The following is a 23,316-nucleotide window of genomic DNA, read 5'->3' on the forward strand; positions in this document are numbered from 1 at the left end:
CATTAGTTACTTTAAGCCTTGATACTTTACAGGCCAGTAACGACCTAGCTGCCTCAGTGTATTGGGTTCACATGGCAAGGTTCTGGTAGCAGGGGGGCTGCAGTGGTAGCCCCTGTGAGAAGAATCCAGCAGCTGCCCCATGTTAGGTAGGGGACAATGCAGTTCAAGTCTCTATGACAGCACACCCAAGAAAATGAAACAAACAAACAAACAAACAAAAAAAAAACAAAACTGCAGCACAACAGCAGCTGGGAGAGTGAGGAGTGAGAAACCTCCCTGCAGACACCAAGGTCAGTGCAGAGGTGCTCCAGTTGAATATCCCCCCGCGGCCCACAGCGAGGCCCCTGGTGGGGAAGGCAGACCCCCGCAGCCCATCGTGTACCGCAGCGGAGCAGATCTCCATGCTGCAGCCCATTCAGGAGCAGCCCAGGAAGGTCGGCACCCCACGAGAGGGACCCCACACCAGAGCAGCTCCCAAAGAGCCCACAACTTTGGCCAGTTTCAGCTGGCTCCAAAGGGGCCCACTGCTGCCCAGAGCCAAGCCATGAGCAATGCAGTTCAAGTCTCTATGACAGCACACCCAAGAAAATGAAACAAACAAACAAACAAACAAAAAAAAAACAAAACTGCAGCACAACAGCAGCTGGGAGAGTGAGGAGTGAGAAACCTCCCTGCAGACACCAAGGTCAGTGCAGAGGTGCTCCAGGTGCCGGAGCCGAAGCCCCCCGCGGCCCACAGCGAGGCCCCTGGTGGGGAAGGCAGACCCCCGCAGCCCATCGTGTACCGCAGCGGAGCAGATCTCCATGCTGCAGCCCATTCAGGAGCAGCCCAGGAAGGTCGGCACCCCACGAGAGGGACCCCACACCAGAGCAGCTCCCAAAGAGCCCACAACTTTGTTTCTCACAGTACGGTCTGTACTACTGTATGGCCTGGGTCCATATATCTTTATCTCCCTCCTGGTGGAGGCAGGGCACAACTACATCCCTCCCACCAGCCAAATTACATGTTCTGGCAAGCCCCGGGTGCTTACTGCTGTTTGAACTTGATGTTTCCCACAAATAGGTGCCTACTGGTAGGACACTGGATCTATTCTTCCAGCACGCTTGTGCATTCAAGGAATTGGTGAACAATATCTGGGTTTCACACCCAATGCTGGGATATGGGAGTTAGAAACAAAATCCTGGACCCATATTTGAAAAACTGTGTTAGGGTGTCCACGCAGGAGCCCAGGTACCCTCCTTCAGTGCCTAGTTAGCCAGGCATGCAATCCTAATACAAATGCTGGCCCCCTCTTATCAATAAACCTGTTTGGGATTTTAACTTCACCACTGCTATCTTGCTGATCACGTTAACTCCTCACCCGCTGGCAGAGACAGCTACGCTGATTTTCGGGGAGACCCACAGAACAGAGAAAATTCCTGCAAAACAAAAAGCTCCTGTACCAGTACACTGTCAGGTCAGCCTGACCCGGCGCTATCACTTTCTGTCAGTCTCAAGTCTTGTTCTCAGCTGGCGACCCACGGCCCATGACATGGAAACGTTCAGTTCTTGCCTGTGCTGTCATTCACATGGCTCGCCACACTCAGCCCGTCCGGGCTGAACTCCTTGCCAAAGAGAGGCCGTGATATTACTGCATCGGAGATGCACCAGGAAATGGAGGATTTTACTACGTAGTCCTACAAAACATAGAAGAGTGATATCATGGCTTTCACAGATGAGGATTCATCTGGAAGGAATCACTATCGACTCCAGAGACAGAAATAATATCCAGACATTGAGTTTTGAGGAACCTTTTAAAGCAATGAACCCCAGCATTTACTGCAGCATGAACACCACCACCAAGTAATCCACCTGCTGCAGGCAACACTCTGCCTTGCTGTCACTCATCCTTAGTTTTATATTTTTATTTTTCCATGCCCATGAGCATCGGAAAGTCCTGTCTGCAAGCCTTAAGCTGAGACCCGCTGATTTAAGGATCGTTTCACCTGTGGCTCCTTTTTGTAAAAAAAGGGTGTTTCAGTTCCTGTTCTATATGGCCTTGTTTGTGATAGACAATACAGACTTATTTTATCAGTCCCTGGTGCTGTCTTCTAACAGTGTAAATGCTTCCTTTCTCCCAGAAAATCTTCCCTGACTGGTCAAAATCCAAAGACTGGTCAAATCCAAAGACTGGTCAAAATACAGTATTGTCTGAAAAATGTAGTGACTGTATGACACGATGTCCTCCGTCACCGCTGAGCCATTTGGGAAGATTAAAATTGTTCAAGAAAATGTTGATGAGATACCTTGGTAATTCTAGGTCAAGACCAGGTGCACTACATGCAACTCACTCAATATTCAGAGGTGAGTGAGGGACCCTTTCAGAAGTTGTTTCATTACCATTCCTCTCACGGCACTTCTCAGCCACAGTCACTGGTGATGTTTCCAGAATGCCCCACAGCTCTTTCACAAACCAGCCCAGAGACCTATGAATGCCGTCTTTGGACCTTTGCTACTTGGACCTTTCTTTCTCTGCTGTCACCAGCTACCTCAGAGCCTAAGAGCTCTATAAACACCATGGCTTTGCCCAGAGCCAGCTACAAGGTGCCAGAAGATACCCACACCACCAGCTCCTAGGTTTTCTTTTATTCAGTCCTGGCAAACTCCCCCATTCTCATGCTTCACCAACAGATGCTACTGACACAGCTTGCAGTGCTTTCCACCATGTCCTGGGCCTGATTTTGTTCAGTGTAGAGCTGCAGCTGCCCTCCTTGATGATTTTGGCTGCTATGCCCCCTACTAGTGTGATACACGGAGTTCCTGCTGCACTTGTCCTCTTCTCCTCCTACACTTAGCATGCCTAAAACTTACACAAGCAATTACAGCACAGCAAATAAGGGCACAGGCACCGAAGCAAACTTTTTTCATTCCAAATATCAGGCAGTAAAATAAAACTGTGAGGTAGTGTAACAAGTCTCTCCCAGTAAGTCAACACATCAACACTCAGGTAATGCATTAAGGGTTATAAATTACCTTGAAATAAGGAAATTGTAGGCCTGTTACATCTTCTGAGTCCTTTACCACACAATGTTCTTTTTTATTATTATTATTATTTTATTTTATTTTTCTGCAGACACCAGATTTTCATCAGAACATTAGTCTTGGTGAAAAGGTATTTCTGACCTTGCATGACATGGATCAGTCACATCGTATCACCAGCATAACACCACCTGAAAACAATACAGGAGGCTATCAGGAGGTGCATGAACTGCTCGCTTTGCATTCATTATTAAGCAGTAGATTATAAGCACAGGTACTGGGGTCAACCCATTCTACCTTCCTTTCCCACATATCCAGAAACTTTCAAGTTCTGTATAACTTGTCATTACCAGAAACTATAACTGGGGGCTGTTATCTTCCCATCTTTAGACAGCCAACCCTTACGAAGTAGAACAGTGACAATGAAAGAAACCTAACATTTATAGTTGGAGACAGCGGAACAGTTCCTTCAGTTTTCTTGAGTGAGAATTGGCTTCAGCCACAAACACACCTTGTTATCTTCCAAGTTTTATGAAGCTGTTCTGTAGAACTCAACAAGTGACAGTCACAGTCACACAGCTATTATATGCTATTACAAGCACGACTGAGATACTCATTAATGCTCAAAGTGATAACCCACCTCTCATCTCAAGATTTTCCTGAAAAGCTGAAGGCTGAACACTGAGACTTGTAAATACACACGGAACTATAACGGCTGAGCTAAAGGAAATGTCTCAAGACATGTTAAATTTGAAGTGCTTTTATTATAGAAATTCAATATCGAAATGAACATTTCTCATTGAAAAGCATTGCTGTTTCTCTACAAGTAATTTTTCTCCCACCAGTAATCTCAAGGAATTAGATTTAGAACTGAAAGTAAAACAAACCAATCAAAAAAAAAAATCAAGCTTCTTTTTATCGGCCTTCAATTATGTAAGAAAATGCCACAGTATTATTATATTTTTTTCATGTAGGGTGCTTCTTGAAGAACTGAGGGATGCTGACATCTGAGAGATGAACTGTTATCCTGTTTCAAGACTGGGAAATCATTGGACCACATCTGGCTATTTTTATAAAATTTATGATGGAAATCAGGATTGAATGGGAGCTATTTCACATTTCTGTATGTCTTGGGAACTTCAACTTTAAAAATTTCTGTCCTTTACAAGACCGAAGAATGTGCTGCATGGGATTGTTCAGCCTGGAGAAGAGGAGGCTCAGGGGCGACCTCATCGCTCTCTACAGGTACCTTAAAGGAGGCTGTAGTGAGGTGGGGGTTGGTCTGTTCTCCTACGTGCCTGGTGACAGGACGAGGGGGAATGGGCGAAAGTTGCGACAGGGGAGGTTTAGGTTGGATGTTAGGAAGAAATTCTTTACTGAAAGGGTTGTTAGGCATTGGAATAGGCTGCCCAGGGAAGTGGTTGAGTCACCATCCCTGGAGGTCTTTAAAAGCCGTTTAGATGTAGAGCTTAGTGATATGGTTTAGTGGAGGACTTGTTAGTGTTAGGTCAGAGGTTGGACTAGGTGATCTTGGAGGTCTCTTCCAACCTAGATGATTCTGTGATTGTTTGAAGGGGCAATATCACACCGACATTTCCAGCCAAAGGGAGCCGCCATACACCACTCTATCTTCTTCACCTAGTAATGTCCCAAGAACTTTATTCCCACTGATGTCTGCTTTCTCTACTACATTTATTCATAAGGCCAGCCTGGCCCCGCCCATCCAAACTACTCCTACATTTAACTCTATTAGCGACGAAAACGCCACTCCGCTCCTCCCTCCCGCCCCGCCCAACGGCCCCAACGCCCCGGGGCGGCCGTTGACGGGCGGCCATTAGGGGGCGGCCCCGCCCTCGGCGCAGGGAGGGGGGGTGGTGTCGGCTCGCAGCCCGCCCGCCGCCATTTTGGCCGCGGTCGCGTCGCTTCCGCTGCCGCCCAGTAAACAGGGAAAGAGGGAGGGGAGCGGCGGCACGGGGCGGCCAGACACACAGATAAACGGACAGACGGACGGCGGCGGCTGCCGTGGAGGGGCTCATGTGGCCGCAGCGGAGGCGCCAGCGCGGCCCGAGTCCCGGTTGAGGCGAGGCGCAGCGGGGAGCCGCCAGGTGAAGGGGCTCGGGGTGGGAAGGGGCTCGGGGTGGGAAGGGAGAGGTGGGGGGCGGCGGAGTCCTCGTGCTCCTCGTCGTAACCCTGATAAATACCGGTAATGCTCCCTTGGTTCCGCCTCGAGTGAGTGTTCGCAGCAGTTTGGGGTGTGTGTGTGTGTGGCTCGCCCCCTCTTTCGCACCGTGTCCCCGCTCCTCCGGTTGTTTCTAGAACAGCCTTACTCCAGGTGTAAACAACGCGGGGAGCTCCGCTAGGCTGCTCCGTAATAAAGCGTGACCAGCAGGGTATAAACAGTCGTGCGCTGCCCACACCCCTTTTTATTATTTTATTTTTAACTGGCATCGTGTGCTTACTCGGCGCTATAAACAACGTTCAGCGTGTGCAGTGTTCCTCCTCCCAGCCGGTGACTGAGCTACGTGGTCATGGCTGAGCAGGACCATACCACAAACGAGATATATAGCTCCCGTTGTGCCCAGCTCGGAACCAAGATGTTATTCTAGGCTGAGAAATTAATTTGGGAAATCTTAACAAGTCGGGCTCCGTGGTATCACACCTCTTTTTATCCTGGTAGAGTTGGGTGGTTTCTTTCCTTCTGTCTTTTGTTTTGTTGCTGTTTTGTTTTCCCTTCTGTCAGTGTCTTAGGTCTTTTAAAGCAAACTTAGTTACAGCAGTGATTTTGAAGAACAGGTCGGTGGTATGTCCTGAGTATGCTGGAGGGAATTAAAAGGAAGAGTGATGGTTCAAACACTGAAGGAAGTGTTAAAGAATCATTGTTTGAAAAATACATCTGCTGATAATTAGTACTAAGTAATTAGTATACATTAATATGCTCATATGGAATCTTGCATCAGTGTCTTCCTTACTGAAGTTATTTCTGGTGGCCTTGGATTCAAAATGGTTAAATATCTGGACTATCAGGCACACAAACAAAAGAGAACTTAACTGCCCAGCTTCATTTGCCCGTTCTTAATCAAACTTGCAGAAGGGTTTACTCCTTTAATTGTTTTGGTCTTTTTAGAGATCACTTTTTATGGCTCTGTTAATTTCTGTAGGGAAATGTGCATTCTTTCAATTCTGCATTTGTTCTACTATTAGGCATGCTAAGAGGTTGAAACCAATTACGTTTTTAAAAATCTGTTCCAGTACTTTACTGAAACAAGAGAAAGACAAAACAGTCATCTAAGGCTTAAGATCGTTGTTTTTACTCTCTTAGCTTAGACTTTGATTTTTGAGAAAGTTCCACATAGGACTATTTTTCAAAAATCATGATCCTCTCCTTTTCAATTTCAGAAGCATCCAAGATGTCAGTAACAAAAAAAAGTTCTCTGGAAATGCCTTTTTCCATCCACTACTTTTTAATGACATCTTATTTTCTTGGAAGTTTGTGACCTAAAGACCATCATCAGTACAGTTCTAGTGATGGCTTTTTTTGTCTGTAAAAAGTTAAGATAACACCCTGCAACTTCACAAGTGGATTTTGATGTGTGAGCACTGTATATTAATTACTTAGAACTCATCAAAGTTGGTCAGTGAGCTCCAAGGTGCAACTTGTAAGTTGGCTGTTGATGACCTGGTCCAGTTCTATCAGTCATGTCTCAGAGGTTCTCTCCAGCTGAAAAAAATCGCAGTTCTGTCAGTAGCGGTGAGTTCCTTGTCATTTCTTCTAGAAAACTGCCAGATCTCCTGCTTGTGTCTTTGAAGAGGTTACTTAGTAAACGGATTGTGAATGCAAATCAACTGTATTCTGTGTGCACGATAGTCCCTAAATGTGATAGGGGAGAAAATCCAGAGCTTGACTCCCTGAAGCTGTGATGAAATAGCATGCGAACTAGAAAAATCGTGCACTTACATTAGCTTATTAGCAAAAGATGAGGCAGGGTCTCTGTAAAACAAGACTTGGAGAGATAAGTCTAACTTCACCACACGTAGTTTTTACAAACAAACAAGAAATGGATTGGAAATCAAATATCAGGCATGTGCCATCTCAATTTTGGCAAGTGAGCAACTTGCATATGGTAATTGCTCATTAGAAGCTAGTTGTTTTGAATATGTTTAATGTAGAATTTAAAGGAATATTTCAGTTCAGACTAGCTTATTGCAGATAAATCCTAAGCAGAGTGCAAAAATGTTATTGTAAACAGAAGTGCGACAGGTCCCCAGTGGATTTGCTAAACTAATTAGCAAAAGGATTAGGTACTTGTTTTGACTATTCAGCTTTCACAGTTGCAAAGTCCACTTCCTTCATCTTTGTTAGATGCAGGTGATTAAAAGTGACTGCATCCAGTTTTATTGCTTTCCCATCTGTGCAGTGAAGATAGCAGCTCAGCCACGGAACTCTCTCTCAGGTGGAAAAGTCGTTTCGCCATTGCAATCATATTTTGTGTAGGTTTATAGTCGTGAGCTGGGGATCACAGTAAGTAGTTCTCAGGAACTAAGAAAAGGTTTTCTTGCTCTTATGATGGTGAAATATTATGATTGTCTGCAGTGCTAGTGGGTGAAAGAATCAAGAGAGAAATTGTGTTCATCAGCCTTTCATGACAGTATATTCAGGTTTGATCACAGCGTTTTATAAATAGTCACAGACCCCAACTGACAGCTTGCTATTGTCATGTGAGTAGGAGGTATGATTAAAGTGTCTTCAAAGACAGATGAAGAGATGTTGGCTTTGAGAAAATAAGCTGTGATGCATTGGATGATAAAACAGTATGATTTTTTGTATGGGTATCTAGGGTATTGCATTTCGTGTTAAAAAGACCTCTTAAGCTTTTACTTGGTTGTAGTACATAGCGGGGAAAGTTAATTGTCCAGACGCCAAGTGAACTGGACAAGTGTCGTGGTTGTGGCTGGCATAAAACTTATTTTCTTCACAGTGGCTGGTATGGTGCTGTGTTTTGGATTTAGGAGAAAACTAACACTGGTAACACACTGATGTTTTAGCTGTTGCAGAGCAGTACTTACACAGAGCCAAGGACTGTTCAGCTTCTCTCTGCCCTGCAAGCGAGGAGGCTGGGGGTGCACGAGGAGCTGGGAGGGGACAGACCCAGGACAGCTGGCCCAGGCTGGCCAAAGGGATGTCCCATACCGTAGGACATCATGTGGAACAATAAAACTTGGGGAGCTAGGTAGGGGATCTGCTCAGGGATGAACTGGGCATCAGTTGGCTGGTGGTGAGCCATTTGTCTTGCGCATCACTTGTGTGCTATTACCCCCCCCCCCCCCCTTCTTTCTTACTAAACTGTCCTTATCTCATTGCATTAGTTATCAGACTTCTTTTTTCTCCAATTTCGCCTCCCCAGCATCCTGCTGTACGGTTAGCTGCCTGCAGGCTTAAACTGCAAGAACATGTAATAGCGTTGTACCTGTAATTGCACTTGAACACTAAACAAAAATGATTTCACCGTGTGTGAAGTGCATATTTATGGTCCAGAAATCATGGCAGGGTTGGAGGTGATTATACATATCAAGCCTACTCTGCCACCCTGGTTGTCTTAGCTTTTTAGGGACTTGAATTGAGTGTATAGTAGTTTAGTTTGAAGTCTCATTCATAGGCCCTAAGGATGTGGTGTGCGTCACATTCAGGCTTTTAAAAATAAATGTGTGGATGCAAGTTCAGTTTTAAGCTGGCGTGTACAAAAGAACACACTTTGATCAACACCTGATGCTAAATTTGAAATGTGCATAGTGGTGTTTTTCATATTAAATATGTAAAGTTATACATAATTTGTTCAAATGAGACCGTTAGGGAAGAAGTATATGCTACTGGGAATGAGGTAACCTTTTGCCTCAGTTTTGCTTAGTTTAATATGATTTTGAAGAAAGTTTGACTCTTCTGTAATCTTTCTTTTTTTTTTGTGGGTTGGACCTTCCAGATTGTTTATCGGAAATCTTTCACAATCCCTATTTACTAATCGGCTGGAAAAACTAAAGCACACATGTTCTTGATGAAATATGTTTTTTAAGGATATTGATTTAAAACAAACATACCGAAGTAACCTCTTTGCTTTTAAAAAAGAAAGTTATTTCTGTCTGGGAATAAAAATTAACTGGCCAGATGCAATAGCTCCTAACATGTATACATTCTTCCTTGTCTTTTTTCTACTTTTTTGCCTGTCTTTCGCTTTCTACAATTTCAAATGTTGTTATTTCTGGTATATAGGAGTAGCGGAGCACTATGAATAATAACTGTTCGCAGAATAGTTTGGAAGAATGTCTTTCCATTAGTGGGAAAGTGAGGTGATAATCAACCAAAATGGTGAAACAAATTAGGTTCAAAGTGTTCTCAAACACAAAAGCAAAACACTGAAAAGACAGTGGCTATTGTAAATGTGTTGGTGGTGTTAGTGACTAGGAAAGTAATGTTAAATTCACCTATCTAGGTGGTAGTATGATTTTTAGACATGCATTTCAAGCTCATTGCTACTTGTTTTTTTTTTTCATGCAAAATCATGGTTACAGAAAAGGTGCATCTTCACCTCCGCAATTTTCTATAAATACCGTTCTTTTGAGCTGTCTTACACTTAGAAAACTTACAGAAATTTTCTTGTTCTTGCAGAATGAAACGAGGGAGGAAAACTGATGAGGCCAACAACAGTTCATCTGAAGAGATGAGTGAGAAAGAATCCAAGAGACACAAGATCGCAGATGAGAAAGCCATAGTCGCGCAGAGTCCTGACTGGGGTAACCTGCTCCAAGACATTATCCTGCAGGTATTCCAGTACCTGCCCCTTCTGGACCGTGCTCATGCATCGCAGGTCTGCCGAAGCTGGAACCAAGTGTTTCACATGCCTGATCTCTGGAGGTGTTTTGAGTTTGAACTGAATCAACCAGCCACGTCTTACCTGAGGGCTACGCATCCTGAACTAATCAAGCAAATAATAAAGAGGCATTCCAATCACTTGCAGTATGTAAGCTTCAAGGTAGTGTATTTTATAGGCTCCTTTAATACATTTCTAAAAATGCGTTAAACTGTTTTTTTCATTTTATTAGGAATGTTTCAAGGAAATATAATCAAAACAGTTCTGATGATTCATCTAGATCAATATCAAAGCATGAGAAGTACGCTGTTAATATCAGTAATTGAAATACTGATGTTGGCAAATGATAATTGACAAAATCAAAACATTTTGACACTGAAAGTTAAAGAGCATCATTAAATGTTAGGAAAGGCTTATGACGTGATCTTTGTGATTAGGATCATCAGTTAAGAGGGAATATGGCAGTTCTCAGCCTGGAAGACCTGGTGCTCAGGCCCAGTATGCTGAAGAAATGGGTTCTCCAAATGGGTATAGACACATCTTCTAATTCATTATTTATTTGAATATATTTTGGGGAACCAAACTTACAGTAGCAATTCTGAGCATGCCTTTTGAAAATAAAAAGAAATGGTTTGTGCAGCAGGGTGGACATGCTATTTACTTGTTTCTCAGATCTGGCAGGTTTAATGTAGAAAGCATCAGTGTGGGTGGGTAGCTGAGGTACCTCTGCTGGATCATAAGCATTGCAACGGCTTGATTTGATACTGGATGTAGACTGGTTATCCTAAGGTTTGCAGGTGTTCCTGTCTCTTTAGCTTCTGTTCAAAGTGAAAATGAACATTCGTCAGGCATAGATCGATTGCTGAGAAGGTAGCGTGGCATGTTGTAGACTTAAAGTTGATGTCTTGATCATGCTTTTTACTGTTCCAGAGGCCTACAAAGCTGTCATGACTACTGTACTTAGGAGGGTATTCTGAAAGTGCATCTGAGAGTTGGGAAAGTGCCACTGGAGGCAGATTAAGTGATTCAGTTGTGTAGCAAAATGATAATTAAGTGGTGTTATTTTTCCAGGGTATCCATTTCATATCTGTTGTGGTGTTAACGCTGAAGGTGTAGCTGTGTATGTTCAAATGATAATGTACTTAATTCTCCATCAGCTCTGTTACGAGCTGAGTCACCATAATGGAAGCATCGTTTTCACACAGGGAAGGGTTTATAGAATTCCCACATTCTGATAGGAAATACGGGGACGGGTTTTGGAGCCAAAAGAACGTTCACCTTTTTATTACTTGATGTTGACCGAATACTTTGGAACAGACTGCTCAGCTGACCCTTCACCATGCTAAGTTTTAGCAGAGGATTTAGGAGCGCAGTAAGTTGATAGCAAACTATCTTGGATTTTTGATACTTGATTTTTTTCCTTTCAGGGGAAAAAATAAAAAAGGACACTGGTGAAATCTCAGTGAGATTTTCTTCAACCATCACATTACAAAATATAAAAAACATTAAAGTTTCATAACAGTTTTGATGCAGTATTTCTGAATCAATACATTTATTTTTGTTAAGGTGGACAGTAGCAAGGAATCTGCAGAAGCAGCTTGTGATATTTTATCACAGCTTGTGAACTGCTCTTTGAAAACACTTGGACTAATTTCAACAGCCCGGCCAAGCTTCATGGATTTACCAAAGGTATTTTAATGTATTTTTCTATGTAAAATATTGCAGTGGTTTGTATAGTTTTGTTGCAACTTAATGAAAAGTTTTGTTGTAAGAATATGAATCTTTGGCAAGAATATTTGGCAAAGAAAAATTAGTATTATTGGGCTCTATTAAAAAAAAAAAACACAACTGAGATATTCTACTAAGATGGGTATCTGAAGATTCCCTTGCTCTCTGTTTCTTGTGAGAACTTAGTCCTGATTTTATTTTTCAAAGTATTCCTGCCTTTTGGCATCGATGTAATACCGGGTAATGTGTTGCAAATCAGGAGGCTAGAGGCCTTACGTCTGTAAAAGTGGTCAAGTTTCATCGCTGTGGGAATTAGTCTTTGATTTCTCTTTAGAAAGTGGTATGATTGTGACTTGTCAGTGCTTTATGTCACAATGAATTGTTGGATTCTTAGCTGAAGTGCACAGTATTTCTGGAGTCTTTTGTCAGATTTCTACCAAACATGTCTACCAAAAATAAGATTGCATTAGAAGGCTTCTGATCTAAAAGAAGAACCTTTTGTATGTACTTCTGAGCAGCAATTCCTGCTAGTGAAATAGAAACGTACTATTGTGGAGGAGGAGGAGAGTGGTTGTGGCAGCCTGGGCAGCTTGTTACATGCAAGAAGATCTTGGATGTCTGTCAACCTCAATTCTAGAATCCAGTCGACACGTATGTGAAGAAGCAGTTAGAGCTAAGCTTTTAGCTGGATCACAGTGATGTCATTGCTGATGGCAACAAGGACAAGGAAGAGGTAGGGACAACCTCAGGAAAGGAAGTAGGATATAGGGTTTAAGCAAGGTTAACTACAGAAGGATTATCAATTATTATCCTTGGCAGTGATCACAGCCACGTCATATATGTACCTTAAATATGTATTTTTAATCCTTAATTTTCAAAGAGGCTTTTGAGTTCTCTTTTTTTCTAGTTTTTCCCTTTTTCAGTGTGCTTTGAGATGCGACCATAAGAAAACCTAAACATTAGTGGGAAGAATTCACAGGCTTAACATGTTCGTTAATGGTACTTTGTTTAGCTCTTGTATGTTTTGTTGTTTCTTAATCTGAATGCTGCTTTAGCTTGTCTGTGCATTTTTCACTGGAAGGATGTATTGTGGTCCTATTCAGCTTGCTGAATAAATACTTGTAGTCATTCATGCTATGGTCTTTTGCAGCTTTGATTCATTTAAAATACAGACTTTCTTCTTCCTAATAAGTTCACATGTGGCCTTTTAAGAGTGTGTTCAAAATAAGTCTAAATCAACTTGGCATAATTTGACTTTTGATATTTACCACTCCAATAATTCTGTCACTGGCAAATGTTGCCAGCAATGATCCTTTTTTTATTTGCCTTGACTACTAATGAAGCTAGAATAGATTTGGACCAAGAATAAGTTCCTCTGGGAAATCATTGTTAAGAGGCCCATTGGTTGAGAAGCAGCCAAAGATGAATGGATCTAAAAAATAGTTAACACTATGTAATTTTTTATCAGATTGTGTAGAAAGTCTTAACTACTTGGCATATTATCATCATTGGCACTCTTCTCATTTCAAGTAACGTAATGTCTGGTGAATATCTGTAAATGACATTTAGCACTGTTTTGCCTTATCTTTTCCCTAAGCACATTCTACATGCATCTTCTAAAGAGTCTGTAATATCAGAATCTCAGGACTGTATTGTGGACTGCATATATGGCAATATTCAAAAGACATAAAATCATGAGCTTTACATTTTGGCATACTGTGTGTCTTCTGTTAATTCTTCAAACTACAATTTTAGGCACCTGTCCTTTACAAACATGTTTGATTTTCCTTTAACTTTCTATTTAATGACATTCTTAGTAGAGGGAGTTGCGTTCTAAGTACGGAGGATAAAACACAATACCAGCACTCTTTGAATATAAAGTAAAAATATTAATAAAGCACCTTTTCCTCTCAGTATGTTGTATGTATAATCAGTGTTGTCAGTGCATGTGGGAGTGGTACGTAAAGCCAAAATACCGAATGTTTCTGATTTGAACATTGTTTGCATTTGTGAACTGACTTGGCCAGTTTATGTTAATTTGAAAATATTAATTCCTGCTCTAAATCTAATTGTCTCTGAGCTTTAGCAAAAAGCTCAAACATATCACATAAAAGCAAATACTGTTCCCAAGCCTTTTCTCACATAACTGTATTCAGGATTGTGCATATGGCTCAGTGGCACAGTGTTGAAATCAAAGTAAAAGGTAATTATATGGGATGCTTAGTGTAGTGCATAGAGGAAGTACTTTCTTGTAAATCTTGTAAGAAATCATGATTACAGGCTAGTTACTCAATTCCTTCGTATCAGTGATGACTTCTGTGAATACTGTCCTATCCGTTCCTTAATCTATGTTTTTCAAGGCATTCTGGGCTCTCTGTCTTTACTGGTGAGTTTTGGTCATTACGCAAAGGTGCTCAGGAGCAACCTTCAATGTTGGACCCATATTATTTATGCTGCTTAACTGGCAATTAATTGATTACCTGTTTCCTGGCTCTTGACCACCACAATTGGCTTTCTAAGACAGTAATTCCAACCCTAAGTACTCTGTGTGGGTGGCAGTCAGGCAGTAGTGCTATTTGGCTTTGGGCACTTCTGAATAGTGTGGTCTTGCCACACTTGGCTGTTTGCATCTCACTGGGGCAGCATACCTCACCACAGGAGACTTTCTGCTCTAGAAGATGCTACTTTAAAAATGTGACTTGCAAATTTTCCTTAAAATGAGAGCTGCTGAGCTCTCTATTTGCTTGTGGCCTTCCTATAGCTCTGAGTTCATGCAGTGGGTTGTTCTGGGTCAGGTTGTCAGTTTGTTTAATGTTAGACGTTCTGATTTGTCAAATACTTGGCCTGATAGCAAAAATTATTATACTTAGTAGACATTTTTGAGTAAAACAATTTTTGATTAAAGTGATATCAGATTAATAGAAGGCTCTTTCAGCAAATGCTGTGAATAAGTAAAAGAAAACTAGGATGACAGCATAAAGCCATTGAGGTTTTTTTCAGATACCAATTTCATTTAAACTTTTTTTTTCCAGTCTCACTTTATTTCTGCACTGACCGTGGTGTTTGTAAACTCCAAATCACTCTCTTCGCTTAAGATTGATGACACGCCAGTAGATGATCCATCTCTCAAAGTGCTAGTGGCTAACAACAGTGACACGCTCAAGCTGCTGAAAATGAGCAGTTGTCCTCATGTTTCTCCAGCTGGTAAGCTACTGTATTTTGTTTTCTAAAGTGTACACGTTCAATTCTGTCTGAAAACTGGTAAACTGCTGAAAAAAAGGCATGGGGTGACAGTGAGGTTGAATGTGGTATCTACAGCAACTGTTACTAACTAGAATATTAGCTGATTGTCAATCCATCAATCCCACTGCTTTTCTCTGTGGGAGTCTTGCAGATTGACTGCTGAGCTAATAATAAAGTAGTGCGTGCTCTGGACAAGCACATAACCTCTTGCAGAGGTTCAAAGAGCACGTATTGACTTGCTAGTGCATTATTTCTGCAGTGAGTATTTAAGTATTCCAGTATAATTAAGACTTTCCAGGCTGAGTTCCTTTTCACCGGTTAGTTATGTACGGGTTCTGAGTGCTGAAATGCCATGGATTATGAAGATGGTGGCAGTCATTCTGGAAGAAAACAGCTTAATCTTTTGCTGGAGAGCAAGTGCAGGCAGTATCAAAGAAGGGAAGATTTGTTTGAGCTGTACAGAACTTCTGCCATTACCAATTACACTTAATTAGCACTGTAAGTGTGTAGCGAGAATTAAATTAGCTTGTATCAGAATGAAAATGTTGAAGTTCATTGTTGAATGTCATATTTTGTTGAAGTTAATAGAATTAATGTTTGTGGAAGGTTTATGCAATGCACAGCAAGCGTAAGATTGCTGTCACAGCCCATCAACTTCACACTTCTGGTTTTTGCTGAGAAATGGAAGAGGAATCATAAATAAGATGCCAACAACTTCATTAAATTCCTCCTCTGAGGATAGGTAGAAACTATGGTTACCATCGTTTGCTTCTTGCCAGCGTACTGCAACTGTAAATATTACATGTAAAATGTACCAGCAGGACCCCTAGTATGGGGAAAATGATACTGTAGAAAGGTCACAGCGTTGTAATGATAACAAACAAAACACAAACTTAATACTTTTGCCAGGTGTAGCTTGCAGACCAAAGCTTGTGTCTGGTTTTGTAAAAAGTCCTGAGGATGCAGGTTGTTTTGCAGCAGGCTTGTCCAGCAGAGTGTTTACTAGCTTGTTAACTGGAATGTTATTTCCTTCAGAGCTTCGTAGTTATCTATAAGGGGTTGTTTAAATTAGCTTGAGTGACTGTCTTTTCCTGACTTAAAACATAATTTGAGAATCTCTCTGTGCCTGAGGAGTACAGGAGCTGTAACAATGTCTAGCAAGAAGAGAGATCCAGCAGTAATTTGTAGCTACGTGTGGGATGTCATTCCCTTGAACTTGGATCCAAGAACAGCCTGGTCATGTCAGCTGTACTAGACTGCACTAGTTTGTGGCTAAGGCTTGCGAGAAGGCTTTATGGAATAAGGGAATGTATAATTTGGGAGAGGATATGGGTCTGCAGAGTTGCTGGACTGGTATATGCTGTTTGATCTGTACTCTGCATTGAAGGAGCAATGGGAAGAAATGGCGGTGCCTGCTTAAGGAACAAGGAACACAACTGTTGTCATTCCCTGATTTGGAGTGAACAGAATGGGATCAGATGTGCATGTGACAGAACTGGAGTGCTAAGCAAATGGCAGAAGAATTTGATTGCTTAATCTAGGTTTGGGTGTGCCTTGAGATAGAGAGAAAAAAGTAGAACAAAAGAAAGGAGCTGGTATGTGGGTAGTTGGCTTCTTAGTGAGCAGACTGCAAAAATGAGACTCTTGAAAGTGAGAAACTCTGAGCATTGAGACTTACCTGTATTTTTTTTCTTATGGGAATGTTGTAATTACCAGGCTGCTATAAATTGTGGAACAACTATAATTGAACCAAAAGGGTCACGAGTTATGTGAAAGCAGTTACTTGTAGATGCGCTTTAAATGTATAACGTGCCTTCAGATTGCGGTTTCAGGGTGAGGGGGAGATGTTTGGTACTAGACTAGCTCATAAGAATGTTATTAGTGAAGGACAGAGGAGAGCAATGCAAGTAGTGCAAAGAGAGACCCCGCTACTGCTGGGGTAAAGGAAAAAGATTGATTTCAAGCTGCGAATCACTTCCAAAAAATGCTCTGAATAATCCCTAGCTTCCTGTACAAAAACAGGACAGCATGTTTGGGTTTGGTCTAGAGTGTGTAGTGGCAGTGATGCATTTCTAATCTTTTGTCAGCATACCCAGAATTTCTTCTCCTTGCTGTTTCCAACCTGAACTTCAGCTTGCCTGTAGGACTGCAACAATACCTTGTAAAAATTATTTCTAAATAATTGTTATTTTTAAATCCACATCTATCTGGTGCTATTTATTACTTGAAATACTGCACGTTGCAGTATAGTGGGAATCGAAAGTATTTCTGTAAAGGCTGTGACTCTTTCCAGCTTGAGGGGTGGTAGAGTTGTATCTCTGAATGAAGAGCAGGAGAGAAGAATGGGTGCAGTGGCCACATCAGCAGTGCGGTGCACAGCAGAGGGTTTTTGATGCAAATCTGTGCAGTATGCTATCAAAGCAGTTTACCTCTTGGTGTGGCATGAAGGTTGAGGCAGTGCTTAGGGATGTTGTGGGAATGTCGCACTTGCAGCATGGGCTCGAGGCAGGCCCTCCAGCTGGCTAACCATCTACACAGTGCCCTGCGTGTGGAACTGACAGTGAAGGCAGATCTCACAGCCTGCACGTGATGTGGGTGTGCAATCCTAGACCATAAAGGATCACAGCGAGCTGAACCCCACTTCTTCCTTTTTTGGATTGCACTAGTCAATAACATACCTTTAAAGTATAACAGATGACTTTACGAAGGGTGTAAGAGGGGTGAGTTTAGATGCTAAATCTGTAGGAAGTTGTTTCCTGAAACTAGTGATGAGAGGAGGCTTGTGAATCCTGCTACTTGAAATAATTCAAACAGCTTCAACAAACCAGCCTATTAGAAAGCAGCATGCCTGAGTATGCTTACATACCACAACTGTTTTTACAGGAAAGAGTTGCAATAAGAGTTGAATTAAAATTCTGTTACTTAATTTTTATTCATCTATCAATCTTTTTATGTTTGAAATGACAGTACTTGATGCACTTGAAGAAACTCTTGCAAATTCTCAGGTGGAAAATACCTACTTTTTTATTTATTCATGCAATATTTTTACAAATTTCTTTTTTTAGGCTCAATATAGGCTTCTTGAATTTAATAACCACATCTTACTATAAAAAGACAGTTATTTTTCTTCCTATTGCTTCAGAGCCATAGTTGGTTGAGCTCAGGTTTTTCAGTTCTATGTTAGATGTGTTCTCACTTCTCTATAAATGAAAATACCATATCCTGAATTTCATCCTGTTGTCTGGGCCATGTGAAATGCAAATGCAGAGGTCTGTGCACTTCTTGTATCTGCAAATAGGATGAATGGAAACTTTATAGGCTGCATTAAACCCTTCTTGTTAATGTCTGTTTCTTCCATGGGCAGTGAGTTGGATTTATTCATTAGAGGGAGAGAGTTTGAAAAAACATTGTTCTAGGAAAACATTGTTACTCCTGGTTTTTAGTGTTTTTTCCCTCTTGTGCTGTAGCTTTTCCAAATTCCAAGATGTAGAGTTTATCAGTGTTTGTTCCTTCTAGCAGCAATGACTTCTCTATTTAATTAAAAGCAAACATCTATTTGAAGTTTGCATTCCTCAGGTGACAATTTCATTCTTGGCTGCTCAGTCAGCTACAGGCATAGACAGCAGTAGTCCCAGAGCAGGCTATGGAAGTAACTCTATGAATAAGCCCCTTTACAAGAATGAATTTGTATATATATGTGGATTTATGACAGGGCAGAATGGAGTATGCTGTTTATATTTGTCATGCACAAAAATCAAATCCCACAGGAAGGTATACAATGTGTAGCGTATGTCTTTCTTTCCATGCACAAAGAAGTTACAACACACACGTGAGAAAAGATTTGTGTTCTGGTTGTTCAGTATGATTCTATTTTGATACTATGTCTTGATTGCATGTTGAAATACCTACTCTTTGCACCTTCCTGACGCATAGCAACAAACTCTTATGTTCCTTGTTTGTTTTTTAGTATATTTACCTGCATAACGATGTTCTGTTTTGCCAGGTATCCTGTGTGTGGCTGACCAGTGCCATGGTTTACGTGAACTGGCGCTCAACTACCACCTGCTGAGCGATGAGCTGCTGCTGGCTCTGTCTTCTGAGAAACACGTCCGGTTGGAACACTTGCGCATTGATGTTGTCAGTGAAAACCCTGGGCAGACTCAGTTCCACACCATTCAGAAGAGCAGCTGGGACGCTTTCATCAAGCATTCTCCTAAAGTAAACTTAGTAATGTACTTTTTCTTGTACGAAGAAGAGTTCGACCCGTTCTTTCGCTATGAGATACCCGTCACTCACCTTTATTTTGGAAGATCAGTAAGCAAGGATGTGCTTGGCCGTGTTGGCATGACGTGCCCTCGGTTAGTGGAGCTGGTTGTGTGCGCCAATGGATTACGGCCGCTGGATGAGGAGCTGATCCGTATCGCCGAGCGGTGCAAGTACCTGTCGGCTGTCGGCCTAGGGGAGTGTGAAGTCTCTTGCAGTGCCTTCGTCGAGTTTGTGAAGATGTGTGGCGGTCGTCTCTCTCAGCTTTCGATTATGGAGGAAGTTTTGATTCCTGACCAGAAATACAGCTTAGAGCAGATTCACTGGGAAGTTTCAAAGCATCTCGGTAGAGTCTGGTTCCCGGACATGATGCCCACATGGTAAAGTCCTTAGAAGACTTCAGGGCAGACGGAATAGCACCTTAAACCCAAGTTTATCATGTTGCAATTAACTGTGCAAGCTTACTTAATACTGTAGTTTATTACTGTAAGCCACTGCGTTGTTTGATGGAAAATTATTTAAAAATTATTTATGAAATCCAGAGTTAAAAATGGAAATCATGAATCACTCAAACCCTTTTTCATCCAAACAAAACCTGTTTTCCGTTTTAGATTTTTTCATTGATGGCTCAGATTTTTATGGAAAAAAATTAAGCATTGAAATGTACCTGCATACTATTAGTATCAATATCCCATCCTTTGATTTTTATATGCTAATATTGAATGCAATTGGATTTGATCTAAAAGCAACATAAATTGCATGCTCTGCAGACTCTGGCAATTCTAAATCCAGTTACCTAGATGACAGGATTAAGATTATAAGGAAAATTGAGGAGGCTGTGAAATATGTATATTCTTTTATGTAAGAGTTGTAAAAAGCAAGAGCAATACACAATATTGTAAGTTAGATAATTAAAATACTGAATTCGCTACCTTATTCAGCAGACTATTAGATCCATCTAAAATTTATTTAGAGTGTAAACAGTAGTGAGAGCTACCACAAGTGGTTTGCTTTTCTTTTTTTTCTTCTAGATGTTTTAATATAGTTTGCTTATGGGGTCTCAGATTCACGTCTAAACCTGTTTTAAGGTATTTTATGTCTAGCTCAGGAAGCGCAAGCATTCTGGGGAAAAATGTAGATACATTGTATTTAAAAACACATAGGAGTTAATGAGCTCTTCCTGCACATTAACCAGTTTTGCAGCATTTGCAGGGTAGATGGAATGATGTACAGTTCATTAAATGGACGCTGCAGTGTTTAGTGGGATGACATGGATGTCGACAGTGTGAGATGAGAGAGGTAAAACTTTGGTGACCAAGAACCTTTTAACTAAATCATAGATGCATTGGTTGCTTTCAGTTTGAGGAATAACGGTATTGTAACAATTGCTTAAGCTGTATAAACTAATTGTACACTGTAAATCTGTTTCAGAAATGTTTATGTATAAAGTGAATGTTTGATAGATGATCATTTTGTATACCTTTTAATTCAGCTAGTTCAATCATTTCATATTTAAAAACCTAAAAGCAGTAAACTTACGTGAAGTAGAGCAGTAGGCAAAAATTTGTTTTGAATATTTGGTAAATGAATCTTTTGTTTTGAATATTTGGTAAATATTTTTTTAAAAGTTTTAGTCTTAAGTGGTGTAGGCAACATGCAGCCTGTGATTTGGGTGTGGCTTGTGACTTCATTTCTTACTGCCAACAGTTACATTATTTTTTCCCTCTTCTATTTCCCTTTATTAATTGGTAACACTAAAGTATTGATGCGACTCATAAATGTGATTTTGAAAGGTGTGATTGGCCGTCAGCAAGGAAAGCTTCTCTGGCTGTACTGAACTTAGCTGGTGGCTTCTCCTTGTTTGAGCTGTACAGCCGATTCTGGTAATGAGTAGGTTTCTAATGCCTGATTTCAGTAACGTTTATCCTAATGTAAAGTTCAGTGGTAATATGCTTATGAGCATATTTAAGTTCATAACTGTATTTTGAGCAAGCACTGCTCAGTGGACTGGATATCTTTATAGGGGAGTTACGTTTCTGTAGAGCTGTGGGATTTAAAAATTGCAGTTTATGAAATACACATTTTTGTATTAGAATTTGTTAATGTAATACTATAATATGCATTTATTTGTATAAAAGGTGTCAATATATATAGCCCGTGACATTAAAAAAAAACAAAACACCAAAACAAAGCTCAGTGTTTATATTCTGACACTCAAAATTGCCTGTGTGGTGAAGTTGAGTAACGTTAATAATCTGGGGAAGAGGGGAGTGTTTTCACTAAGTTGGCGTATGAAGTAACCTCATCTAGTAATGCAGATAAAACCTCTTTGGACCTTGGCTGCTCGTGTTCTGATGCTGCCAAGGTAAGCGATACGTGGTCTGTGGCTTGCTGCTGTGGTAGTGGGAATAACCGAAAGGCGAGACGGATAACCCGGATACCACAACTTCCTCCTGCCAGGAACTCACATCTTCGAATTCCAGCCTTCTGCTTCTCATGGAGAGAAATCCATCAGACCCTGAGGTAGCGAGCGTGCCAGCGTTTGAAGGCTTTATGTGCAGTTGTAATTGAACTGCTCACCCCTGCAAGGTAATGTCTTTTTCTGAGAAGGTCTCTGTTCTGTTGCATAAACTTCTGTACCAACAAAGAAGGACTTCTCGATGTGACACACACTCAGTGTTCAAGAAGAAAACCACTTGAAGCAATCTTCTGTCTCTTAAGGTTTGCAGTTTTTATACATCAAAACAATCCTCAGCTCAACTAATCCGGCTATAAAACTTCCCAGGCAAGTCTGCGTATCCTCAGGAAAGGCTACAATGCTCCTTTTTAAACAAGTATTGTTGTATTTTTATTTTGCTTTTTACATATTGGAATGATTGAATGATTTAAAAACTTAAAAATCTACAATGTAACTTGTAATAGGAATATCGTACATAGGCTGTCACAGAGCCACTAGAAACACGAACATGTCTTACAGCTGTATAAAATGATCTTTCCTGGGTTCATCTTTATCTCTTGTTTTCAGAAGATAATCCCATGTTAGACTGATTGTCCAGTTTTTGGGTAGTTGTTAATGCAGGCCATGACAAATCGTATCTCTGAACACAAGTTTTACATCACTTCAGTATTTGGATACAAAACCAGTCTTAAACTCGATGCCAAACAGCTGAGATAATCCTGACACTAGCTTAAATTGTATCAAAATGGGAGTAATTTAACAGCAACTACATACGTTAATTTTGTAGTTTCCTGTGATTTGCCTAAAGCTACAAACTTGTGAATTTAAGTGGGTTTTGCAGGATTTTTTTGTAAGAAACCTTCAATAATATTATGCAAACATATTTAACTGCATAGATACAAACTAAAAGTATCTATTCCAGTTGATGTTAAAAGCTTGCTTCATTTTCTGTTAATTTAAAGCAGAATTGAACTGTGGCTCGTTACATTTGGAGTAGGCCTGATGAAAGCCTGAACACTGTTACTTTGCTTCAGAGGGACCTGTTCAGTGTCTGGCTGATCACAGGTGGGGTTGTAAAAGTAAGTTCTGCTGCTTTATCAAAAACTGGAGCATTGTGTTAATGAGGAATTTATTTTTTTAAACTCTTAAAGTAACTCAGAACTTCAGTGTCTGTAGTTCAGGCTACAAAATGAGAATTAATTTTCCTAAAAATACTGGTGCTGTAGAAACAAATACCTTGAAGATATGGTTTAGGTTTCCTTATATCAAAACTAGGACAGTGAACCAACAATTAACCTTAGATGCTCCATAATATGATCTGTTCATCTGTTTCATTAGCTTTCTCTTGCAGGATTACATCCGATGCTGGCTGTTGTAGTTCTGTGCTTTGAAATAGTGACTGGGGGGCATCTTCTGCATCCTCTTGGTGTTTCATCGCAAAAAGCAAAGGAACGCAGGAAGCTTAGCTGTTGTGTTGTATGAGCAAGGAGAAATACTCGTGATTCCTTATGTTGTACTTCACCTGTTGTGTAATCTCATGGATGGATATCAAATACATGTTAAAGAACCGTATGATCAAAATTGCCAGTTTGTTGGCCTTAGTCAGGGGCCATTATTTCAAAGACCAATTAAACCATTAAGGCAAGAGCTTTGGCAGATGTATTATACCCCCTTTGCTATTTTAACCTGCAGGAGCAGTATTTAATAGATAAAGTGCCAGCCCCTGACCTAAGACCTGAATGTGGG

General features: G+C 40.9%; 1 protein-coding gene and 1 long non-coding RNA gene across 3 annotated transcripts; one reads left to right on the forward strand and one right to left on the reverse strand.

The window, feature by feature from the left end:
• Positions 1–621: 621 nt before the first annotated feature.
• Positions 622–5,506, reverse strand: LOC136788798 (uncharacterized). The gene is made up of 3 exons (XR_010827379.1): positions 5,220–5,506; positions 3,013–3,209; positions 622–1,676 (listed from the first exon to the last, which is right to left on the reverse strand). It is a non-coding gene; the product is annotated as an uncharacterized lncRNA (long non-coding RNA).
• Positions 4,887–21,164, forward strand: FBXL3 (F-box and leucine rich repeat protein 3). Of its 2 annotated transcripts, XM_048054428.2 has the most exons (5): positions 4,890–5,123; positions 9,677–10,040; positions 11,445–11,567; positions 14,639–14,810; positions 18,853–21,164. In XM_048054428.2, the coding sequence occupies exons 2-5, from the start codon at positions 9,678–9,680 to the stop codon at positions 19,494–19,496; spliced, it is 1,302 nt and encodes a 433-aa protein (XP_047910385.2). In that variant the 5' UTR covers positions 4,890–5,123; position 9,677; the 3' UTR covers positions 19,497–21,164. The 2 variants fall into 2 exon arrangements, with proteins under 2 accessions (XP_047910386.2, XP_047910385.2); XM_048054429.2 differs by lacking the exon at positions 11,445–11,567 and having other exon boundaries at positions 4,887–5,123.
• Positions 21,165–23,316: the final 2,152 nt, after the last annotated feature.

This window comes from Anser cygnoides, chromosome 1 (assembly GCF_040182565.1).
Source record: "Anser cygnoides isolate HZ-2024a breed goose chromosome 1, Taihu_goose_T2T_genome, whole genome shotgun sequence".
Taxonomy (NCBI): domain Eukaryota; kingdom Metazoa; phylum Chordata; class Aves; order Anseriformes; family Anatidae; genus Anser; species Anser cygnoides.

What these genes read in the sequence shown, in the direction of transcription:
- FBXL3 (XM_048054428.2), top strand. Translation starts at nt 9,678, where the DNA reads ATGAAACGAGGGAGGAAAACTGATGAGGCCAACAACAGTTCATCTGAA. An exon ending in GCTTCATGGATTTACCAAAG is followed by an intron (nt 11,568 to 14,638) that starts GTATTTTAATGT and finishes TTTTTTTTCCAG; the next exon opens with TCTCACTTTATTTCTGCACT. An exon ending in TCCTCATGTTTCTCCAGCTG is followed by an intron (nt 14,811 to 18,852) that starts GTAAGCTACTGT and finishes CTGTTTTGCCAG; the next exon opens with GTATCCTGTGTGTGGCTGAC.